Source organism: Cheilinus undulatus, linkage group 4, assembly GCF_018320785.1.
Source record: "Cheilinus undulatus linkage group 4, ASM1832078v1, whole genome shotgun sequence".
NCBI lineage: Eukaryota > Metazoa > Chordata > Actinopteri > Labriformes > Labridae > Cheilinus > Cheilinus undulatus.
The window spans coordinates 29,116,609-29,139,256 of NC_054868.1; the positions used below are offsets into that span (position 1 = coordinate 29,116,609).

At 40.0% G+C, this 22,648-nt stretch overlaps 1 protein-coding gene across 1 annotated transcript; it reads left to right on the forward strand.

Annotated features, from left to right (window-relative positions):
• Positions 1–9,368: 9,368 nt before the first annotated feature.
• melk (maternal embryonic leucine zipper kinase) lies at positions 9,369–20,723 on the forward strand. The gene is made up of 18 exons (XM_041784304.1): positions 9,369–9,507; positions 9,757–9,869; positions 9,968–10,053; positions 11,331–11,447; positions 11,548–11,691; positions 11,809–11,877; positions 12,079–12,171; positions 12,428–12,526; positions 14,639–14,707; positions 14,950–15,048; positions 15,336–15,422; positions 15,547–15,678; positions 15,777–15,941; positions 16,077–16,368; positions 19,015–19,111; positions 19,372–19,528; positions 19,614–19,717; positions 19,810–20,723. Exons 2-18 carry the CDS (start codon positions 9,791–9,793, stop codon positions 19,985–19,987), a joined length of 2,067 nt encoding a protein of 688 aa, XP_041640238.1. The 5' UTR covers positions 9,369–9,507; positions 9,757–9,790; the 3' UTR covers positions 19,988–20,723.
• Positions 20,724–22,648: the final 1,925 nt, after the last annotated feature.

Genomic DNA, 22,648 nt, shown 5'->3' on the forward strand with positions numbered 1-22,648 from the left:
GGAGACTAGTGACGGGAATTTCAACTCTTTTCAGAAAGAAGAGTTAAACTGAGCTGAAAGCTCTTTCGGCTCCCAAACAGCTCTTCATTCGGTACTACTTTGGCTGTTAAATCAGACAAATTAAGCTTTTCTTTTTTCTTTTTTTCTTTTTTTTTTTTTTTTTTACCCATGATTGATATAACTGCAAGTTTTTCCAAAAACTGTCGGACTAAATCTTTTTATTCTCAGACTAGCAATAAATTTACATAATGTTTGATATATTCTTCAGACAATCATGCACCAGTTCTATAACTTTTATTTAATATATTAAATGCTGTACTTTTTTTTTCATTAAACGCATAAAACACCATGTGAGTAGTCTTCTGTGATTTCCACTGTAATAGGAAAAATAATAATAAAGTAAATAACACTGCTTTGTCAGAATATGTCCTAAATAAATCAAATTGTTAATGGAGCATGGGGACAATAAATAAACCATAAAACTTAAAGAATACCTACATTTTTCATAGTGTTTGGTATAAAAGCTATGTTAGAACAACCTGGTACCAGTCCTTAATTGTAAGGAATTCTTTACTACTGGTTACTTAAATTTATATAGCTACATTTTCTCTCTCTCCCTCCGAGTGGAGACGGAGCCCTGTGCAACGTCATCCCTCCTGCTTTTTTTTTATTGCATCTGATTGGTTAAAAGTCATACACAAACACATACATGTACACACACACATCGAGTCAACCACAGTCCTTGAGAACAGTGAGAAGAACATATCCACCCTTTATTCTGTGCTCTTTTGTGAGATGGGGGACACATAACTACAAGAGATGCGCAAAACCTCTTCTCTGCCAACACAAGCTTTCAGTGTGGCTCTCTGCTCTGGTTTTAAAAAGAAATGTGGTCCAGTTCTGAGTAAACTGCAGCTGTCCTACAGCGACATCCAAACTAACAGCTAACACTGCAGCAGGCCCTATATATACCGGACAAGCCCACCGTCATGATCGGAAAGCCATGCCAAAACAGACCAGGAGAAAGCTTTCAGTGTTGCTCTCTGCTCTTGCTTTAATGAAGACATGTTGTCCAGTTCAGACTAAACTGCAGCTGCGGCTAAGTCCCAGCTAATCACTCCACTAGCAGGGCTTGTGTACAACCACTCACAACAAGTAAACCTTTCCCTGTAACTATAACACATGCCGAAGCAGGCCGGCAGAAGAGCGAAAACATCATTTTCCTTTGGCAGAAAGCTTTCTGTGTTGCTCTCAGCGCTTGCTTAATAAAGGAATGCTGTGCATTTTCTAACAAAAGTACTGCTGTGGCCAAGTCTGAGCTAACTGCTCTTCTAGCAGGCCTTGTACAAGCTATACACAACAACTAACCCTTACCCCCTTAACTGTTACATACTCATGCTCATACTCACAACAAGAAACCCTTAGGGCTGACCTCAGCATCTTTAATGTCAAGGTGAAAACATATGTTGTGGAACATATGTTATGTAAATAAGTGACTACATAAATATTCACCCCCTTCAAGTCAGTATTCAGTAGATACACCTTTGGCTCCAATCACAGCACTGAGTCTGTGTGGATAGGTCTCAATCAGATTTGCACATCTGGACACTGCAAGTTTCTTCTTTGCAGTCACTAATTCTTTCATGGATTGATGTCTGGGCTTTGACTCAGCCACTCCAGAACATTCACTTTGTTGTCTTTACCATTTCTGTGTAGCTTTTGCTGTATGCTTCAGGTCATTGTTTTGCTGTAAAATAAATCTTCTCCCCAGCCATAGTCCCTTTGCAGGCTGGATAAGATTGTTCTTCAGGGTTTTCCTATATTTCACTGCATTCATTTTACCCTCTACCTTTAAAAGCCTTCCAGGGCTGATTGCCGAGAAGCACCCCCACAGCATGATGCTGCGACCACTGTGCTTCACAGTGGGGATGGTGTGTTTGTGATGATGTGCTGTGTTTGGTGTCTGCCAAACACTGTGTCTTGTCTAACGGCAACATTTTGGTTTCATCAGACCAAAAAACTCTTTTTGACTTGACCATAGAGTCCTCCACATGCCTTTCACTCCAGTCAAGCTTTAATGAGTTTTCTTCAACAGTGGCTTTCTCTTTGCCACTCTCCCATAAAGCTTTGACTGGTAAAGAGCCTGGGCAGCAGTTGTTGTATGCAGAGTCTCTCCCATCTCAGCTTGTAACTCCTTTAGAGTAGTCATAGATGTCTTGGTGACCTCTCTCACTTGTCTCCTTCTTGCACGGTCACTCAGTTTGTAAGGACTGCCTGATCTAGGCAGCTTCACATGTGCCATATGCCTTCCATTTCTCGATGATGGATTTAACTAAACTCAGGGGCATGTTCAGTGCCTTGATTTTGGGTGTCTTGTAGTGTGACATAATTAACGATGTGTCCGAGAAGCCCCATGACCACGAATCAACAAGAGTAGCATGTAAGAATTTTACTTATACCGTTGAGTAGTTTGACACACTGACCTCACATCAACGATGTGAATCCTGACATCTACCAACAGGAGAGCATTTGCTCCTTATCTTTGCATCATCATTTATAAGAATCTCTTTTTCTCCCTTCAGAGAACTAGTGAGTAAATGTTCTTTAATTTTACTTACGTTACCACATGCATACCTTTAGTTCTATCCGAAGGACAGCCAGTCCATATTGTCCTCCTCTTGATACATCAATACTTCCATAATCCAATCCATAATTGCGTGTTATTTTCCTTTTTTATGAGCAAAACACCACTACAATCACATAGTGCACTTCTTTTGTAGACTGACTGACACCCCTCCCCCCCCAACAACCTGTGAACTCGCACTCAGTCGCGAAAACAGTGGTGACGTTAGCACACGCTGAGTGGTCGGGATGACTCTTGTAGGATGGCCAGGCTGTCGGCAAAGACAGGACAAGATTTTTTGACAAAAAAATCATGATGACCAAAAAATCCTGTAGTCTGAGCCGGCCTTTAAACTTTTCAATAACCTTTCCTCTGAGTTGCTGGGGCTGTTCTTTTATATTCATGGTGAAATGGTAGCCAGGAATACTTATTTACCAGTGACTGGACCTTCCAGACGCAGGTGTCTTTATACTTCAAACACTTGAGACACTTTCACTGCACTCAGGTGATCCTCATTTCAATATTTATGAGACTACCAGCACCAATTGACTTGACCTCTTTTAAATTAAGTCAGTCACTTTAAAGGGGGTGAATATTTATTCAGTCACTTACCTTACATTCCATATTTTTACTTAATTGGCATTACTGTGTAGAAATCTGTTTTTCACTTTGACATTAAAGAGCTTTTTTTGTTTGTTTTTCTTTAAAAGAAATTATATTGACCATGATTGAATTATAAAACCAATAAAAGGGTAAAACATCCAAGGGGATGAATGCTTTTGTAGGTGCTGTATACACCATAAATGAGTGATGCAGTGATAAAAAATTGGGAGAGATTTCTCAAAGTACTTTTTTGTGTTTGTAAGGAGACAGAGAAACCAAAACATTTCAGATTAGTTTCCTTGTTGATCGACACCACAGCTGTTAACATCATGGGTGTGAAATTACCACTGCTGTGAGTTTTCCAACTGATGTTAGTGCCTCGGTTTCATTTTGGTCTTGTGGGTTGCATATGTTTTTGTCTGGAGAGCAACAAAGGTATATAAGGCACATATGTGTGAAAAAAGTTGTAAAAGATGATTCAATGTCCTTAATTGAGGGTGAAATGTTTGGGACTGGGTCTTATAAGAACAAAGTAGTGCATGAGCAGGAGGAGGCAATTTCAATATTATTTTCTCTGTTTCATGCCTCTTTTTTAAACGGTCTCCTTGTATCAAAGCACACTGGGAGACACTGACCCATGCAGACAATTCATTACAAAGCATTCCTCTACTTGGTGGACATCTAAACACATATTAGACAAGCTTTCACTTTCCTTTACATCCTCTCTTTAAAACATAGCCAGATCTCAGATGTCGGTCTCCTGCAGTGTAAAGTCACTGAGCTATGACTCTGAGGCATTCTGGGAGCCTCCAAGAGTCTGTCAGGGCATACCGGGAATTCTGTCCAAGATTGAAACTGTTAGGGCTACAACGTCTGTTTTCCACTGTAACAGCTTAATAGCTGCCATTTCTGATTACACATACATGCCTTGAGTCCCTGACAGCGGCTGGAAGTGGCACAGCAGCTCTCAAACAAACAGAATTCCTCAAACTGTGACATGAACAAGCACACAGTCATTCATTTACACACTTACATGGGCAAACCATGAAAATACATACACACAGGGGCAGCTTTTGTGTGCAAATGGTTTTGCTTTATTGCAAAGAATGGGTTCTGAAGTTTGTGTTTGTGAAACTGAACTGTCAAATCTTTATCCAAACGCAGGCCGGCCACGGCTTTGGAAGGCCTCTGGTGTCTGTAAAAACCATTGACTGTAACAGAACTTGTCCTCCAAAGCACTTATATTTATTTTATTCACATAACAAGAGGAAAAACCTTTCTCCTCAGTTGCTTCTTATAAAAGTACCCAGAGGGGGAACACCCACTGGCTGACACTAAGTTACAGCCTATTGAAAATATGTTTTAATGTGCAGTAAAATTTGTGAGCTCATGTAGATTTGGGAATGAAGGAGCCATTATTGATAGATTTTTAAAGGCCTGAAACAGATCAGATTTATGTTTATAGAGGATCAAACATGTGTGACTATTTAAAATCCGGTCAAGTCAGTTCTTCTAGCCACAATAACCACGGATAAAATTAAAGAACAAAGAGGGATGAAATGCTTAAAGACACTTAGGATGAACAAACTCGTCGAAAGAAATTAAGCTCAACTGTAAAATTAAAGATTCTCCTTTCCCTTTTCTTTTCATTTTCCCTCTCTCCTCTCCTCACTCTCGCCTTACCCACTTTCCTCCTCCAGCTGTGGGTTGTTTGATGTCCCTCTGTCCCAGCCTGGCCAGCTGCCTCTGAAACTAAATGATGGGTTCTGTCATACCGCTGACACCTGGATGTCCCAAAACCCGTGGTTACTTCCCTAACAACCAACTTCTACCCTAACAACCATGAGAAACACAACGCAACCATCGATCAATCACCGAAATTCCTCTACAGCTGTCTGTCATACTGGCAGAGACTCAGGATGTAATAGTTCTACTTTTGTACTTTTTAGAGGTTAATGCATGACCAAGCTGGCCTTTTTAGAGACCTAACAAGAGTTTTGCTGCTGGTCCCAAATTTACAAAAACAAGAGCTCTAAGTTGTGCCTCATAGGACAGACCAAGTAAGAAATTACTAAAACATTTTAGCCTAAAGCCAAAAAAGAAAACAGTGACAGTGAGAGTGGTTGGTTACAGTCATTACAGGTCTGTTAGAATGCATCCAGTGGTCTCTGAGCTCACCTCTCACCTCTTCCTGATTACAGGCTTGAGTAGTTGCACAGGTGAAGGCACACACACCTTCTAAGATGAAAAATACACCTCTGTGGTCAACAACTTTAACCACACACCTTAAGGGTCGAGCAACACAGAGTATGTTTTTCATCCAGCAGAATGCAACATGAATGTACATGGGTGTATGTAAGAACCTCAGTCAACCAATGCAGCACTGAAGAGGCACACAATGTTTTTTTTTTTTGATTAAGTATGTATATGTGACTGAGAACAAGGGGGAAAAAAATATGAAGATACACTATATGCCCACACTTGTTAATTATTAAAATCAGGTGTTACAATCAACCCTCTTGACACAGTTGTAGAAAATCAAGCACTTAGCTATGCAGTCTCCATTTGCAAACATTTGTGATTTAAAAAAATGGGTCGCTCTGAAGAGTTCCATGACTCCAAGCCTGGCACTGTCTTTTCAATAAGACACTTTGTGAAATTTCATCCCTGCTGAATATTCCACAGTCAACTGTAAGTGATATTGTTATTAGAGAGTGGAAGCATTCAGGAACAGCAGCAGCCCAGCCATGAAGTGGAAGACCACGTATAATCCTGTAAGTAGCCAGCTGATTCCAAAGCTAAAGAGTTCTGAAACTCCACTGGCATTAATGTAAGCACAAATACTGATTTGGTGGAGGAGGGATAATGGTATGGGGTTGTTTTCCAGGGTTTGAACAAGGCCCCTTATCTCCAGCGAAGGTTGATCTTAATGCTTCAGCATACGAAGACATTTTGGACAATGTTATGCTTCCAACTTTGTGGCAACAGTTTTGGGAAGGCCCTTTTCTATTACAGCATGACTGTTCCTCAGTGCACACAACAAGGACTATAAAGACATGGTTTGATGAGTTCAGTGTGGAAGAACCTGACTGGCTCGTACAAAGCCCTGACCTCAATGCCATCCAGCACCTTAGGAAGGAACTGGGTCAGAGATTGCGAGCCAGGCCTTCTCTGCAAACATCAGTGCCTGACTTCATAAATGCTCTCCAGAATGACAACAAACTCCAGCTAAACACTCCTAAATCTTGTGGAAAGCCTTCCATAAGGAACAGAGGCTGTCATAGCTAAAAGAGGGACCACTTCCATATTGAAGTACATGTATTTCGATACAATGTCATTACAGTGCATGTTGGTGTTATGGTCAGGCTGAATACTTTTGTCCTTGTAGCAGGGGTTCTCAAACTTTTAGGGGTTAGGGACCCCTTACAGGGTAAAAACACTTCCAAGGACCCCCAAATAACCCGCATGCTGATTGAACAAACCTACTTAATACAAGCTTTGGTCCAGTTGAGTGTGGCTTCTTACTTTTTGCAGTCCTTTGAGCAGCCAAATAAGAAGCCCTCTTTACTTTTTCTGAGTTTGTGGTCAGGTTCACCATTTCTGGCAGATGTATTCCTCACCTGTTCGTCAGCAAAAAATCTTTTGTTTTGTCCTTAAACTTTGCATGCTTTTTTATCAGATGATGCTTTAGCTTGGCTGGCTTCATGACTTCACATGAAGACACACAACACATTTTGGTCTTCTGTCGCTGTTCCCAATAAAACCAAACTTAAGACAACTGTCATCATATTTTCTTAGCTTAGCTGGTTTGGGCCTAGCATCACTTGATGAAGTGGATGCTCTTCAATATTTATCCATTGCTGCTAGCTGGTACTTCCACTGCAGCTCCTCCTTCTCCGTCTCCGTCTCCTACACGTCTCCACTGCTGCAGCCACTTCCCTTCTAGCAGCTGTACCCTTCTCTGTCACAGAGACAGGGGTGAGGTTGGAGCTTGGGAGACTTTGCTCTGGGTAGGCAGCTGGCCCAGAAGGTGTATGTCTAAGGCTGCTTAAAGACTGGTGCTGCGCATCTGTGTCAACCTCTCCACAGGATCTTCAACCTGAGTCTACAGCTGGGGTGGGTGCCTGCTCTGTGGAAAACATCCTGTATTGTACCAGTACCAAAAATAAAATGAACTAAATAACTACAGACCAATTGCCCTTACTTCAAACATCATGAAAACTCTGGACCGGCTGATTCTATGCCTACTGAGGCTTGAGGTCAAAGACAAACTCGATTCCCTGCAGTTTGCATTCAAAGAACACATTGGAGTGGATGATGCCATCTTCTACATGCTTCACCGTGCCCTGTCTCATCTGGAGGAACCTGGCGTTTATGTGAGAACCATGTTCTTTGATTTTTCAAATGCATTTAACTCCATCCAACCCACCATACTCAAAGACAAGCTCACGGAGATGGTAGTGGATCTTTCCTGTGTTTCTTCGATCACAGATTACCTGACAGGAAGGCCACAGTTTGTCAGGCTGGGGAACTGTGTTTCTGGGACATTAATGAGCAGTACAGGGGCTCCACAAGGGACAGTCCTGACTCCATTTCTGTTCACACTGTATCCATCAGACTTCAAATACAGCATTGAGTCCTGCCACATCCAGAAATACTCGGATGACACTGCTATCATGGCATGTATCAGAAATGGACCAGAAGCCGAATACAGGGATCTGATAAGTGCCTTCAGTGACTGGAGTCACAAAAACTGCCTCCTACTCAACACCTCAAAGACAAAGGAAATGATCATAGATTTCCGCAGATCCAAACCCCCTCTTCAGCCAGTGAACACTTGTGGCATAGACATCGAGGTGGTGACATCGTATAAATATTTAGGTGTACACCTGGATAGTAAGTTGGACTGGTCTAAAAACGTAGACTTCATCAAAGGGGCAGAGCCGCCTCTTTTGCCTAAGAAGACCCGATCAATAGACATCTGCAGTAAGATGCTGCAGATGTTTTATCAGTCTGTGGTGGCAAGTGTTCTGTTTTATGCTACAGTCTGCTGGGGAAGCAAGGTAAAACACAAGGATGCAAGGCATCCAAACAAAATAGTGAAAAAAGCTGGCTCTGTGGTTGGAATCAAGTTACACTCATTGGAGGATGAGGTGGCGAAATGCATAATGAAGAAGGTGGAGGCCATTCTAGGGAACATGGATCATCCACTTCATATCACCCTAAATGACCAAAAAAACAACAGTGGCGGATGGCCCCTCTCTCTTCGCTGCAGGACAGAAAAATGTAGAAGACCTTTGATACCATCAGCAATAAGACTATATAATTCTACCATAAACAGATGAGACTCCAGACAAATGAATTTCCCTTTGGGGATAAATAAAGTTATTGTATTGTATCGTGTTGTATTGCATTGTATCTGTACCTGCACACCAAATGTTTCCTATGTAAAGTGACTGATGCATGACGAGTAATAGATTTACGTGACATCTCACAATCATATCTGAGTTTTTAGTGGCCCAAAGCTGACTTATGTAGGAGTCACTGGTTTATTATGGTTGTTTTATGGCACTGTGGTCCCTATACTTATTTGCTTTTTAATGACATGGTATTCCTTTAATAATTTATTTTAAATCATTCCACAGACCCCCAAGCTGTGGCTCGCGGAGCCCCAGGGGTCCCTGGACTCCAGTTTGAGAACCACTTTCTCACAGTTCTTAAAATCTCCCAGATCATATGTTATTTCACTTTTTAAGGTGTTACAAAGACTTAAAGTTTTCTAGAAATTTAGGACAGTCAGTACGTGGACTATGCAAGCAAGTCTAATTTATGTTCTAAAGGCCAGAAATCACAGTAATATCATATTTGTAACATTGAAAATTTATGGCATTGCAACGGAAAAAATAAAAATAGAATAAAAAATCACATACTACGATGCCCTCGGGTATTGGAAGTTTAATATCATTGATTTGACATGTCCACTTGACTTAACTGTAGATAAACTAAACCACAACGACATGAAACTCACCAAAATTCACTCAAGAAATCCAAATACTCATTAAAAAGAGTTCACGCCTCTCCAAATTTTTCATAAGTGATCGCAATATGATATGTCGCCACAGGAGGGCGTGTGAAGCAGGAACCGGAAGCAGGAAGTGGAGTCAACGTCAACGTGCGAAATTCAAACTTTGGTAACAAAACAGCCCTGCCGGAGGGCTTTTCATTCTGTATGGTGATAACTGAGTTTAACTGCTTCTTCTCCTGTTTTCATCGAAATCCAGGTAAAATGTTCAGTTTGAACAAGCATTTTCAGTTATCTTGTAGGAATGATTTTTTTTGTTTGCCTTTGTTGTTATTAAGGATTGTATTGGCCGTGTGTCGAGCTGTGTTTTAGGGTTAACTGCCCGTTAGCTCACCAGAAAAGTGTGGTAGTTGCATGGAGATGAAAACGACCGTGTGCTCTCTTTTATCGGATGGCTCTAGTAACTTTTATGTTACAGTTTAGTTTAACCCATTCACTCTGTCTGCAGAAAGCTTTGTAAGTGTGTAGCTGAAACAGGGAGGATGCCTGTGGAAAGGACGGAGCACCGCGGATTCGACGAGCTCTACAGATACTATGAAGTTTATGAGACGATCGGCTCCGGTAATGACATCTTTAACGTGTGTCACGGTAACACAGCTCCATTCTAGTTATGTCCTCTCTGATATGTGCTCTGAAACTTTTGCGTCTTTTTTTTCCAGGAGGCTTTGCTAAAGTGAAGCTGGGCCGACACATACTGACAGGAGAGAAGGTTGCTATTAAAATCATGAACAAGAAGGATCTAGGGGTGAGTCACAAAGAGCCTTTGGCTATTTGTCTCTGTGAAGGAATGCAATATGAAGTTTTCTTTATTCTAAATTTAAAAATCCTGACCATATGACATCAGTTACAGTCTTTTAAAAAAGTTTAACACATGGCAAACGTATAAATGCCCAAAATTACACTCAGATTACCCTTTTTTGTCAAAAGCTTAATTTCTAAAACAATAAAAGTACAACAGACTTTAAAAGAAAAACTCCATCCTTCCTACACTGCTTATCCTGGGCAATTTAAAAACCCTGAAATACCTAATCCTTGTGAGGACATGCATTTATTCTTTTTTACCTGGTTTCACATGATTTACAGTTAATTTTGGGTGATTATTAAGATCTCAATTTATTAATCTCCATTTCTTGGGATAGAAATGTTTTCTCCAATGAAAAATCTTAATTTGTAAAAGATCCTTGGGTTGGGGGACAAATAAGTTATTATGGGATCACTGAGGGGAATGCAGAAGATCTTATAGTTATTGAGTAATTCTGTGGGTATTTTTATGCTATTATGCACTTGATTTCATTTTTTTAGATAGCATATTTATATTTTTTAGGCCTTGTTGTTTGCACAGTTGCTTCTTCTCCTTTATATGTTGGTGTATATTTGAGCTGTGTACAGTGCACTACTACCCAAGCAAACTTCCCCTTGGGGACTATAAAGTTTGTTTATCTTATCTTATCATACCAGTGTTGTTCTCCAGAGATAAAGAGATAAACAAGTCTAGCGCTTGAGTAAACTTTGTAAGTGCTTCTGTGCAAATAAAATTGATATGGTAATAAAGAGAAGGCATTAAACAGTTTCTTAGGTAACTAACAATTTTTAAATAATCTGAGATTTATTCATTAATGTTAATTGATGTACTCAGCATATGCCATTATGTCATTCACAAAATCTTACTGGTTAAAATTACAGACTTAGTTCTAAAATATTTATTATCATTCTACGAAGACAAACAAGGATAAAAAAAATGGCGACATTAATTGCGTGTAACTGTTGTCCCATGTAACACATCTCCTCAGTTAGTAGTTGGATATTGTTGAAGAAGAACCAGACTATGAAAAAGAAGTGCATATCCTCAGACTGGAAATTCTGATTTTCTTTATTTTGATCTTTTTCTCTTATTATTAATTTTATGTTACCGTGCTCTACTTAGTTGTACTTCTCTAGATTAAATCTTTTTTAATGTACACAGAAAAAAAGATTACACCTTTTAAAGAAAACGTAACAATACTAACCTGTTCATCACCCCAGGATGACCTGCCTCGTGTGAAGCTGGAGATTGAGGCCATGAAGAACCTGAGTCATCAGCACATCTGTCGTCTCTACCACGTCATAGAAACCCCCAGCCAGATCTTCATGGTCCTGGAGGTGAGTGCACTTACACAGGAACCACATGTGTAAGTTTAAATATAAATCCTTCATTAATTTGGCATCTTTCTCTTCTGTCTGTCCTCATTTTCTTTCTTAGTACTGTACAGGCGGGGAGTTGTTTGACTACATCATAGCAAAGGAGCGTCTATCTGAGGAGGAGACGAGAGTTTTTTTCAGACAGATTGTGTCTGCCATGGCCTACGTCCACAGCCAGGGATACGCACATAGAGACCTCAAACCGGTAAAAACAGCCACTGATAACATGTAACTGAGAGAAACTACAGCAAAATATGTTCACTTGTCTGTCTCTGGACTGATTGTTTATTCTAATATCTGCTGCGATGCTTGTGTCTCTTAGGAAAACTTGTTGATTGATGAAGACCACAACTTAAAACTGATTGACTTTGGATTATGTGCCAAACCCAAGGTACGTCTCCTCATTTTTTTGTATTATTTCATTTCTGATGAAGTATTACTGTTTTGTTGATGTTCATTTAAGCAATGTTAAATGAGGCCAAATATGGGTTTAACAGAGAATGGTGTGTGGATGTTAATGCCTTATGAAGATGTTTGTATGGCTGTAAACAAATATAAATCATGTGCTCTACTGTGCTAATCTTTCTCCCAGGGAGGTTTGGGGTATGAACTGATGACGTGTTGTGGGAGCCCAGCGTATGCTGCGCCTGAACTCATCCAGGGAAAGGCATATATTGGTTCAGAGGTGAGAGTCTCATGTTAACTAAACTTTTAGAGCAATCAGGGTTGCAATTTCAAGATCTGTCATCATTTAAATCCCTAAAACTTACATTTGTTTCGTCACCTAAAGTTGTTATTACCTGCCGGTTCCACGATTCTGCTTTTTCATGGTGTCTTGATCACATCTGCTGATGCATGACTCAGTGCAGCTGAGCTGTGAAATCCTACCTTGTATCACTTGAAGCTGAAACGCTGCTGTGTGATGATGTGTGAACCTCCAGGCTGATGTGTGGAGTATGGGAGTGCTGCTGTTCGCTCTGCTCTGTGGATACCTGCCCTTTGATGACGACAACTGCATGGTTCTGTACAGGAAGATTACAGTAAGAGCTGGACTTATCCCAACGGCCCTGATATTTCTGAAACTCTGTTTTTTTACATCAGACATCAAACTTTATGATAAAATACATTTATTATTTGTTACATATTAATTATTATGTGAATACAAGTATGAAGTTTTATGTCCTCTGTCATCATTAGTGCATTGATTGAAATTCATTAAGGTCCATCATTATTGCATTGTTTTTAATTGCATGCTTTTTTTCCCTTTGGTTAAGCCACTGCAGCATCTCTGTGCAGCCACAGTGGCGCCTGTTAAAGATTGTTAGTAGCATGTGTGATTAATATCTGATGTCTGGAATCCAAATGCAGTTGTTATTAGAAACAAGATAACTTGTGGCAACAATAAAATTGCATGTTAAAAATGACAGGAAAATAAACCAATATAACACAAGCTCTGTCAACATGAGGCACAGCACAGAGCAACACAGCAGGGAACAGGAAGTGATGCCGCACACTCCCTGGGTCCGTTCGAATAGTCCTTTTTGCTTAGGAAGGTTGCTAACTGAGTGAAATGACCCAGAAGTATTTTAATGTTGGCCATGATAAAGGCTGTTTTAATTCTCTAACTGAAAAGAAAAGGTGCTTCATTACTTCCTCTATTATCTCCCTTAGCCTTGGAAACACTGGACCATCCTTTACCAAAGATGACCCACAATTCTTTGCGTAAACATCATTTAATGTGGTGCACCTGTAGACCGCTCATCAAAATGTGTTGTTTGACTGTACTTTACTTGTAGCCTACTGATTTAAACAGTAAAAATTATTTCCAAACTTATAATTCATGTGATAAATGGAGGAAAATTGCAGACAAATGATTTCATTTCCATTTTTTATCTAAACAGTAAACCGATCTGTCAGTATTTCGAACTGCATTTGTTTCGCTATTTTGAAATATTAAAGTAATTGTGATAAAAGTTTACAAATCACAACTAATTGAAGCGATAAAGGTGGCATGTTGCAATAATGTGATTATTATATTTATCATGATAATTATGCAAGATGCGGTTTATAGAGCTTTTCACATGAAGAGCTGAAAGAAAGACATAACCAGAGTAGACTTATAAAATTAAGAGACGAGAGAATTAAAGAAAAATGTATAGATAGGGAATAAAACAAAACGATTTAGTTTCATTGAGAAATAAAAGGACTTGAATATCATTTATCTAGTCATACTAACTAGCCAGAGAGTTCAGATTAAGAGAAACGCTTCTGCTCTTCCAGATATTCACAGTCACAGTTCCTTGTCCTGTAGAGACTAAGGATATAAAAATCTTAATCAGCTCATATTTATCAGGTTTTCACGTTTCATTGTCTGCAAATAACACAGAGAGCACAGCGAGTGGTAGATGTGAATTTTGTAGTCCATCAATGTTAAATTGTAGTTTTTACACAAATGATGTCTGTAACATCCGTCTAGGGAAAATGTGGTCGGATTCTCTAATCACCACAGTTCTCTTTTCCTATCCTCTTACTCCCACCTTTTCTTGAACCTGTGACATGTTTCACCAGGGCTAAGGGAAAGTGAATAGGAAAAGACTTTGGAGGTAAATCTTTGGACTTTTCGAACAGACCCCATGTGTCAGTGCCACCCAGGCCACAGTGTTGATTGGCTGATAGTTGTGTGACATCAAGCCAGTCAGATAGTGATGTGGGCAGGACTGAGAAAAGACTGTTGTGAGTGAAAACAAAACCAGGGGGAAGGGCACACCTTGTAATTGATATAAAGTAGCACATCTTTGAATTAACCAATTAATTGATTATCAGTAAAGTAAAATGCAGAATACTGGCTCAATACCAAATATCAGCATCAACAATCTAACAGGCTGATAATCGGTCTACTCCTAAGTTCTTTACCCAAACAGGAAGTCAAATAAGCAACTTTAAAAGTGAGATTAATTGCAATGGACTACAGAAATTTTCAGATAAATTGTGATTTTTTAAGTCATATTCATTTGACAGTCCTTATACATTAATATTCTTGATTTGCCATTAAACATGTGGACCATTTTTTTATGATGACCCTTTTTCTTTGAATAACTGAAGTGTTTCAGTAATCCAAAAAAAAATTTTTTTGTGTGTCTTTTTGTTTCCAGAGAGGTAAATATGATAACCCTCGCTGGCTCTCTCCAGGAAGTGTCCTCCTTCTCAACCAGATGATGCAGGTATGAAATAAAACATTATTTTCTTTGATCTACACTGAACCCCTCAGTCCTTGTGAATCCACAACTGATTCCCATTTCTTGCAGTAGATGTTAAATCTATGCCTCATTATCACTGTAACATGCCATTGTAGATGAACCAGAGAAAAAAATTAAGTTCATAATTTAAAGGTGAATACAGTCTTTTAGATGTCTAGATGCGTTATCTCTTGCATATAGTTGTAGTTTCTGTGTTTGTCCTGTAGGTGGACCCCAAGCGGCGTGTCACTGTTCGTCAGCTGCTGGATCATCCCTGGGTGACAAAAGATTACAACAGCCCGGTGGAGTGGCACAGCAGGCAGCCGGTACTCATTCATACTTAAGTGCTGTTTATGAATATAAATAAAGGATTTGTATTTTCACAGATACTTTTATAGCTGTCAGATGTTTATGGATGTTGCTCTACTTCAGCAGGGATTCTTTTGATAGATGTTTTGGCGAGAATGTAATTAGTCACCACAGATGTATTTTCCTTGAAACAGTTTATCGTCCTTGATGTGATTTTTGTGGTGGGATTGTTGTAGAGGTTATCACATTTCAAAAGGAGAATCTGTCTTGGGTTTGGTGTGAACTCACTGGCTCTTTTTTGTAGCTTGGCCACATAGATGAGGACTGTATCACAGAGATGGCTGTCAACATGAAGCGATCGAGGCAGAGCACCACAGCACTGGTCAAGGAGGTGTGAACCTTGGTTATTCTCCTATTGATCATTTATTTTGTTGTGCTGTAGATTGTACAAATGGTGAACTATTTTGTTGTGTCCTGTGCAAACATAATGCTGTTTTAAATCTTATCCCTCACAGTGGCAGTATGATCAGACCACAGCCACCTACCTGCTGCTGCTGTCAAAGAAGCAGAAGGGCAAACCTGTCCGTCTGCGCCCTGAGCCAACAGTCTGTGAAGACTCCTGCTCTCCACTGCACCAGGGACTGCAGGTCAGGACCACAACTCCCAAAATGCTCTGGGCTTTTGATCATCTTAACAGCACAGTATATGGATTGGCTTATTCTTTTGTTTTGTCTCTTGCTCTCAGTCCAGAGAGGCCCTTCACTTCAGCGAGGATGAAGATGCAGTGATAGTTGGTTCTCTGGACTTTTGCTCAGAATACATTGATGATTGCCCATGGGTTTCAGTCAAGCAATACACACCACATGCTGTTAGAGGTCAGCCAGATGGAGCTGCAAACCCTGAAGACACAGTATGTTAAAGTTTTGGTTATTGACTTTTAGATTAAATACTTCTCACTAGGATTTTTAGCCATCATGGAGAAAAGCAACGACTCTTTTAGATCACATAAATGTACTTTGATTTCTCTTCTTTTGTATTTATAAAGAGGCACACCTCCCCATCAGCAGAGAGAAGATATGGTTATAGCCCTACTCCTGAGAGGGGGCGACCAACAACGCAGCAGCGCAATGAGAGGAGGTGCAGAGGCCAGGAGAAAAACAGTGAGAACAAGGAGAACATTGCTGTGCAGGAGAAAGATGCTGACATGTTTGTGTTGCCTCCTCCTCGAACTCCAGTGTCCAATAAGAAGAATCCACGGCCCAACAAGAATGTGTTGACCACACCCAATCAAAATACCAATGGGAATGGCACTAAAACCAATTCAGTCACACCTAAAGGTAAGAGAAAGCTCTTTCACGGGAAAATGAAGCACTGACTGCAGGGTTTCAGTTAATCAGGCTGTTTATTTGTACACTGTAATTGTTTTTCCTTCCAAAGAAGGGCTTGAAGTACAATCTCTATTAGATTATTTGCATTAGCCAACTGCCCCTCTCCACGTCGCTCTCTTTCATTTATCTGTCTCATGCAGCTCTCATAATCACAAGTGCCACATCCACATGCCCCACATTTGCAAGTAAATTGTCTTCTGGTAATAAACTCATTTATTGGTCCTGTTTTTTTTTTATTCCAAAGCCACTCATATTTCTGTGATTTAGCTGTCATAGCGAAAACTGAAAAATGGACACACTCTCTCACACATACATTCTAATCACTGTCAACTCAAAGGTGAGGCTATGATCAGGAAGCTAATTTTGTTCACTTATCTACAAATAAAGGAGGCTAATATAAATGGAGGATCATTAACCTCCTAATGATTTGTCAAAGTGACAAAGATGTCCGGCCTTATTGGTCTCCTCTTTAAACTCAAACCGGCTAAGTGCAGAGGCTGACCTAGTTGGCGTTTAACTCACCGGACACTCTCCTGTTCTCCAAGCTACAGTGTAGACATGCTTCCTCTGACACAAAAACACCAACACACATACACAACGTGGTCTGTGTGTGTCCGTCCCCAGGCGTGTGCTGTGACAGGTGTAGCTGTCTCTTTCCTCTGCTTACTGTCCCACGTGGGCTGTAGTGACATGTGTTCTCTCGCCACTAAAGCCTAGCTCTGTCTTTGTGTGTGTGTGTGTGTGTGTGTGTTAGGCTTCTTGTCTTTGTGTATACCAAAGCTTTGTGTTCACAACATGAATGTCAAATCAGGTCAGTTCTATGCACCAGAGCAAAAGAATCTACTGCCTATTTTTGAAGTTGATTTGCTTAAAAGAGACATTGAGATTCTAAAATCATCTCAGTTTATACTACAAAGTCAACAATCTTTTCTTGTTTGTCTTTTTCAAAATAAGTGATACCAGGTGACAGTAGGGTATTAGGTATTAGAGCCGAAAGCTTTTTTTTAATTTCATCAAATATAAATACAATGTAATGTTGATGTCTTTTTCATCAAATTCTGCCAATCTTCTTGACACTCTCTGTATAAGTAGGCAGGTTTTTGCCAGTTATTAGTACACAGGTGTGTGCTTTTATAGTTGATTTTTCTATGAAACATTTCAGGACGGCAACTACTGGGCACCAGATTAGCTCAACTGGTAGAGCAGGTACCCATATTCAGAGGCTGTAGTCCTCATCACACTGGTCAAAGGTTTAACTCCCAATCCTGATGCTGTTTGGTACATGTTATCCCCTTCTCCCCACTGTTGTTTCTACATCTGTCCAGTTTAATAATGTTGGAAAAGCTGAAAATAAGCGTAAAAACAACCAGAATAGCAGAAACAAAAATTTTGTGCTAATTAACCTAATTATCATATCACTCTCTCTTTTTTGGGGTAATGTTTATGGAATTTATGGAATTTGACAGGACTGCCTGGGAGATGGCAGGAAATTAGTGCAAAAAAAATAAAAACAAGTTAAATATCAAATTGACAAAAGTATACAGACCCTTTGTTTGTCAACATCTCAGCAATGATCATTTCTCTTTATTTTTGGTTAGATGACCTCTCTATAGAAGGCCTCACATATGAAAATTCATATCAGAGTAAAAACCAAACCATGAGGTCAATGGAACTGAATTCAGAGCTCAGAGACAGGATTGCTGCAAGGCACACAGCTGGGGGCTACAAAAGGCTACAAAAAATCGGTTTTGCTGAAATTTCCCAAGAGTATAGTGGCCTCCATATTTCTCAAATGGAAGAGGTTTGGCACAAACAGGGCTCTTACAAGTGCTGGTCGCTCAGCTGTACTGAGCAATCAGGGGAGAAGGGCCTGGGTAAGAGAGCCGACCAAGAACCTGAGCTCCAGAGATCCTGTGTGGAGATGGAACAAAGTTCCAGAAGGACAACCATCACTGCAGCCCTCCACTAAATCTGGGTTTGTGGCTAGAGGTTTTTTGCAAACATCGAGGGGGCTTTCATTTGTTTTGTACTGAGGAGAGTCTTCTGTCTAGCCATTCTGCTATTAGCCCAGATTGGTGGAGGGATGCAGTGATGGTTGTCCTTCTGGAACTTTGTCCCATTTCCTCACAGGATCTCTGGAGCTCAGTCAGAGTGACCATCAGGTTGTTGGTAACGTCTCTTACTAAGGCCCTTCTCCCCTGATTGCTCAGTTTTGCAGAGTGGCTCTTAGAAGAGTCCTGGTTGTGCTAAACTTGTTCCATTTGAGAATTATGGGGGTCACTGTGCTCCTGGGAAACGCTCAGTGCAGAAGAAAGTTTTTGCAGCCTTCCCCAGATGTGTGCCTTGCAGCAATTCTGTCTCTGAGCTTTAAAGGCAGTTCCTTTGACCTTATGGCTTGGTTTTTGCTCTGATATGAATTTTCTGCTGTGAGGCCTTCTCTATAGAAGTGCCTTTCCAAATCATGTTAAATCAATTTAATTTACCACAGGTGGACTCCAATCAAGGTGCAGAAACATATCTTCTACTAGGGATGCATATAGTGCGTCCCTAGTAGAAGTGATTTTCCATTGTGTGTTTCTGTCCTGTGTGTTGTAGGTGGAGGCAGTGCATCCAAAGAGCAAAGTAAGAAGAAAGCAGCAGAGAACAAGGAGAGCATAGACATTGAAATCATGGCCTTCAGTCCTGAGAGGAGGTGAGTGTGCTGCAGGAGGTATGGAAGCTCTTAGGCCTAAAGTCAGTATATTGCAGGGGACAGATTGGCCAAAAACTGCTAATTTAGCATTTAAAATTGTCTTACAAGACCCAAGATTAAAGGTGACTGAAACCAAGTTAAAGTTAACAGGATATTTTTACAAAAGGATCCTAGTAATTTTCCTTTCCTTACTGTGAAATGTAAGCCTGTGAATTTGAACATCCCAAGAGACCAAACATGAGCCCCTATGTGCTCTCTAGGTCTCGCTCGTTGGACATGGCTGTTACAGGGGACAGCGGGAAGAAGAAGAGAGGAGGTAAAGTGTTTGGTTCATTGGAGAGAGGTCTGGACAAGATGATCACCATGCTCACTCCCAGCAAGAAACGAGGCCTGCGTGACGGCCCCCGCAAGATCAAGGTATTGAGTCGTACACTTAATGTCATCTGTTCTGTGCCACACATCTACTGTTCACATATCCTAAATGTTCTGTCTTTTCCTCCAGGTGCAGTACAACGTTACTCTGACCAGTCAGACCAACCCAGATGAGGTCCTCAAACAGATCCTCTCCATCCTGCCTGAGAAAAACATTGACTTCACACAAAAAGGGTACAAATACACCTGATCTTTTCTGATGGGCACACTTAAGTGTTTTGATCTAGTTCTGATGTTCATGCTTTTTCTTCTTTCCCCTCTTTCAGTTATACCCTTAAGTGTAGGACATATGGCGACTTTGGCAAGGTGACCATGGAGTTTGAGCTGGAGGTGTGTCTGCTGCAGAGGCCAGAGGTCGTCGGGGTTCGCCGTCAGAGGCTGAAGGGAGACGCCTGGGTTTACAAACACCTGGTAGAGGACATCCTCTCCACATCCAGCATCTGAATAAAGTACTTTCCTGGAGATATTGTGTTTCAGGTCGCAGTGATTGTGCAAATTGGTTTCATAAACACAGTATATTCAATAAACCGTCTAAAGACAGAGCACATAGAAGATGGGAGTATGTTTATTTTTCCTGACATCCTTGCAGATCAAGTTTGGATAAATTCGTCTTTCGGTTTATTAGCGGAGATGGTCTTCTTGTGTTAATGATCACTCCTTAATTATCCAGAGTAAATATTTAAAGCTGTCCTCAGGCCAGCCTCAATCCCCAATGAACATGTTAAACTAAATCTACAAGCATTAAAAGTCAGGATCCTGTACAGAATATCTTGTTTTATGTAGCATATTGTTGTTTTACTTCCCTCCTTGCTCCGCTGAGTTTGATCCTGGTCAATCCTCTGGAGAAGCACGTGTTTATGTATGAAATGTAACAACGCTATTTACAGCATACCTTCTGGCTATGTATTATCATATTTATGTGTGGATGTTGTTATTCTTCCCCTTAGGTGCTAAACTTGATTGAATAACAGAAACAAGCAAAGCATTACTAATTTACTGTCATTGTTTTCTGATGTACATGTGTTTACAGTTCTGCTATCATGACACTTTAATGTGCTTGTCTTGTATGAAGTGTTTTTAATTTCTTATCTGTGCTCATCTTGTCTTAAGCTGTCAAACGGTGTCTGAAAGATTTCTATTGACATATAAAGAAGAACAATAAAAGGTTTCTTGTAAAGTGAATAAGCTTGGATTTATGAAGACAGATGATTGAGGGGCATTTATTTATGTTTTTGGCATCAGATGTTCTGTTTTTTTCTCTTCATTCAGCTGTTTGATGGAGCAGTGGTGTGTTTTACACTCTGTCATCATCCTTCTGTTCCTCTTCCTGTCTTCACTCTTCTTTGGTGCACAGTTTGATGGTGACAGTTTAGCTTCATGACAGCAAATGTTTATTTACTGCCAGTAAAATAAGTGCTTAAAGAATGTTCAGCTACATTATGGAATTATCAGGGAATTTTCTGTTTTCAAATTTGCAATTCTATGACCTATTTATTTCAGGAAATTAATACTCCAGTCTGTGAACCACACAGATGTGGATTATCTGAAGCACTTTTACTGCTAAAATGAAGAATAATAATTACTCTTTGACACTTAGAGTGGTGTATGATCATTGTTATGGCAGAATCAGCTGTAGGAGTGTGATTGCTATGACTGACTGAATGACTATAATGATGATCACTGCCTCATACATCCCCTCTCAAAAATGAAGATATCCCGCTTAGTCAAACAGCACTTAAGTCGGCTGGCGTTTATTATCAGCAGGTTCTCCTTGGCATCTCAGCAGGGAGGAGAAGGGTAACGATGGGTTGAGGTGATCATAAGGGGGGTTTAACCTTAATGAGGCTGAGAGAGGGAGGGTGGTGGGTGTGATAGTTTAAGACAGAGGTGAAGGTTGAGGGGGAAAAAAACACCCACCTCAGTCTATATTATCCCAGAGGTGGTAACGACTCCTGCTGGGAAGGGGCTGGAGGATCAGACTTGTTTTGTGTGTGGAAAACAGCTGGAGCAAAGCAAGCTGGCATTTCTTGAAAATATACAAGAGCCATGATTTGGGCCAGGAGTTTTTATTTTTGTTTAGTTGTTTTTCCCTTTCTGATCAGTGTTTTGTTTCACAGTTTTTCACAATCACAATTTTTAAGTGATATTTTGACCTTTTTAAATAATTATTTTGTTTTTTATCTCATATTTTCAAGTCCAAACTTTGAGTTCATAATCCAGTTGTTTGACCTTTTAGACTCACAATTTTTTAATCATATTTTGACTATTAATTTCATGATTACGAATTTTATTTCATATTTTGACCGTTTGGACTCATGGTTTTGACTTTTTCAAAATATATTTGCCTTTAAAAAAACTTTATTTTTCAATTTCATGTTTTTACCTTTTTAAACTAATAAATTTACTTTTCTCAGATTGTGAGCCCTAAAACTTATCTATTTAACTTTTTAAATGTCAAAATCATTTACAATCAGTGCTATGTTTTTTTTATATATTCTATTACTGGTGAAATGAGGTTGACTGTTTATGGTTAAAAAGGTGACCCTGTTAGGCCCTCAGGTTAGACCTGAATGCAGAATCCGGCCCCTGCTGTGATTGAGTTTGACACCCCTGCCCTAGGCGGACGCGCATCCATACATTTCTGTAATATTTACTCCATTTTCCCTTTGATAACAAGAAATTTCCTGTTGTTTACCTGAGACTTTGTCTCATGTATTTCTTTATCTTGAGATAACAGGGCTGATTTTGGTTTCCCTGTCATAACAAGTTAATTAGGGGCAGAGGATCCTATTGAAATTGTAGTCATTATTGTTATTCTGTCCAAAGAATTGCTGATTGGAGGGCTTTAACATGCTCATCACATCTCAGTTTCAAAATAAGGTTTTTGATGGTGCAAAATGACTTTGACCTGTTGTAACTTTTGTAAACATCATTCTCTGCTCTTACACAGTTTCTGGAAAGACTGCAGTATAACACTGAACATGTCCACATGCAAACCATTCATCATAGCACCCTCTACTGCCAACAGGAAGTGACGCAAACGGGCCGTTTTTTTATTCCTCTTTCTGTGCTGAACTTATCAAGCTCAGACTTTCAACTGAAGTC

What these genes read in the sequence shown, in the direction of transcription:
- melk (XM_041784304.1), top strand. Translation starts at nt 9,791, where the DNA reads ATGCCTGTGGAAAGGACGGAGCACCGCGGATTCGACGAGCTCTACAGA. An exon ending in TTCTGTACAGGAAGATTACA is followed by an intron (nt 12,527 to 14,638) that starts GTAAGAGCTGGA and finishes TTTTGTTTCCAG; the next exon opens with AGAGGTAAATATGATAACCC. An exon ending in AGTGGCACAGCAGGCAGCCG is followed by an intron (nt 15,049 to 15,335) that starts GTACTCATTCAT and finishes TCTTTTTTGTAG; the next exon opens with CTTGGCCACATAGATGAGGA.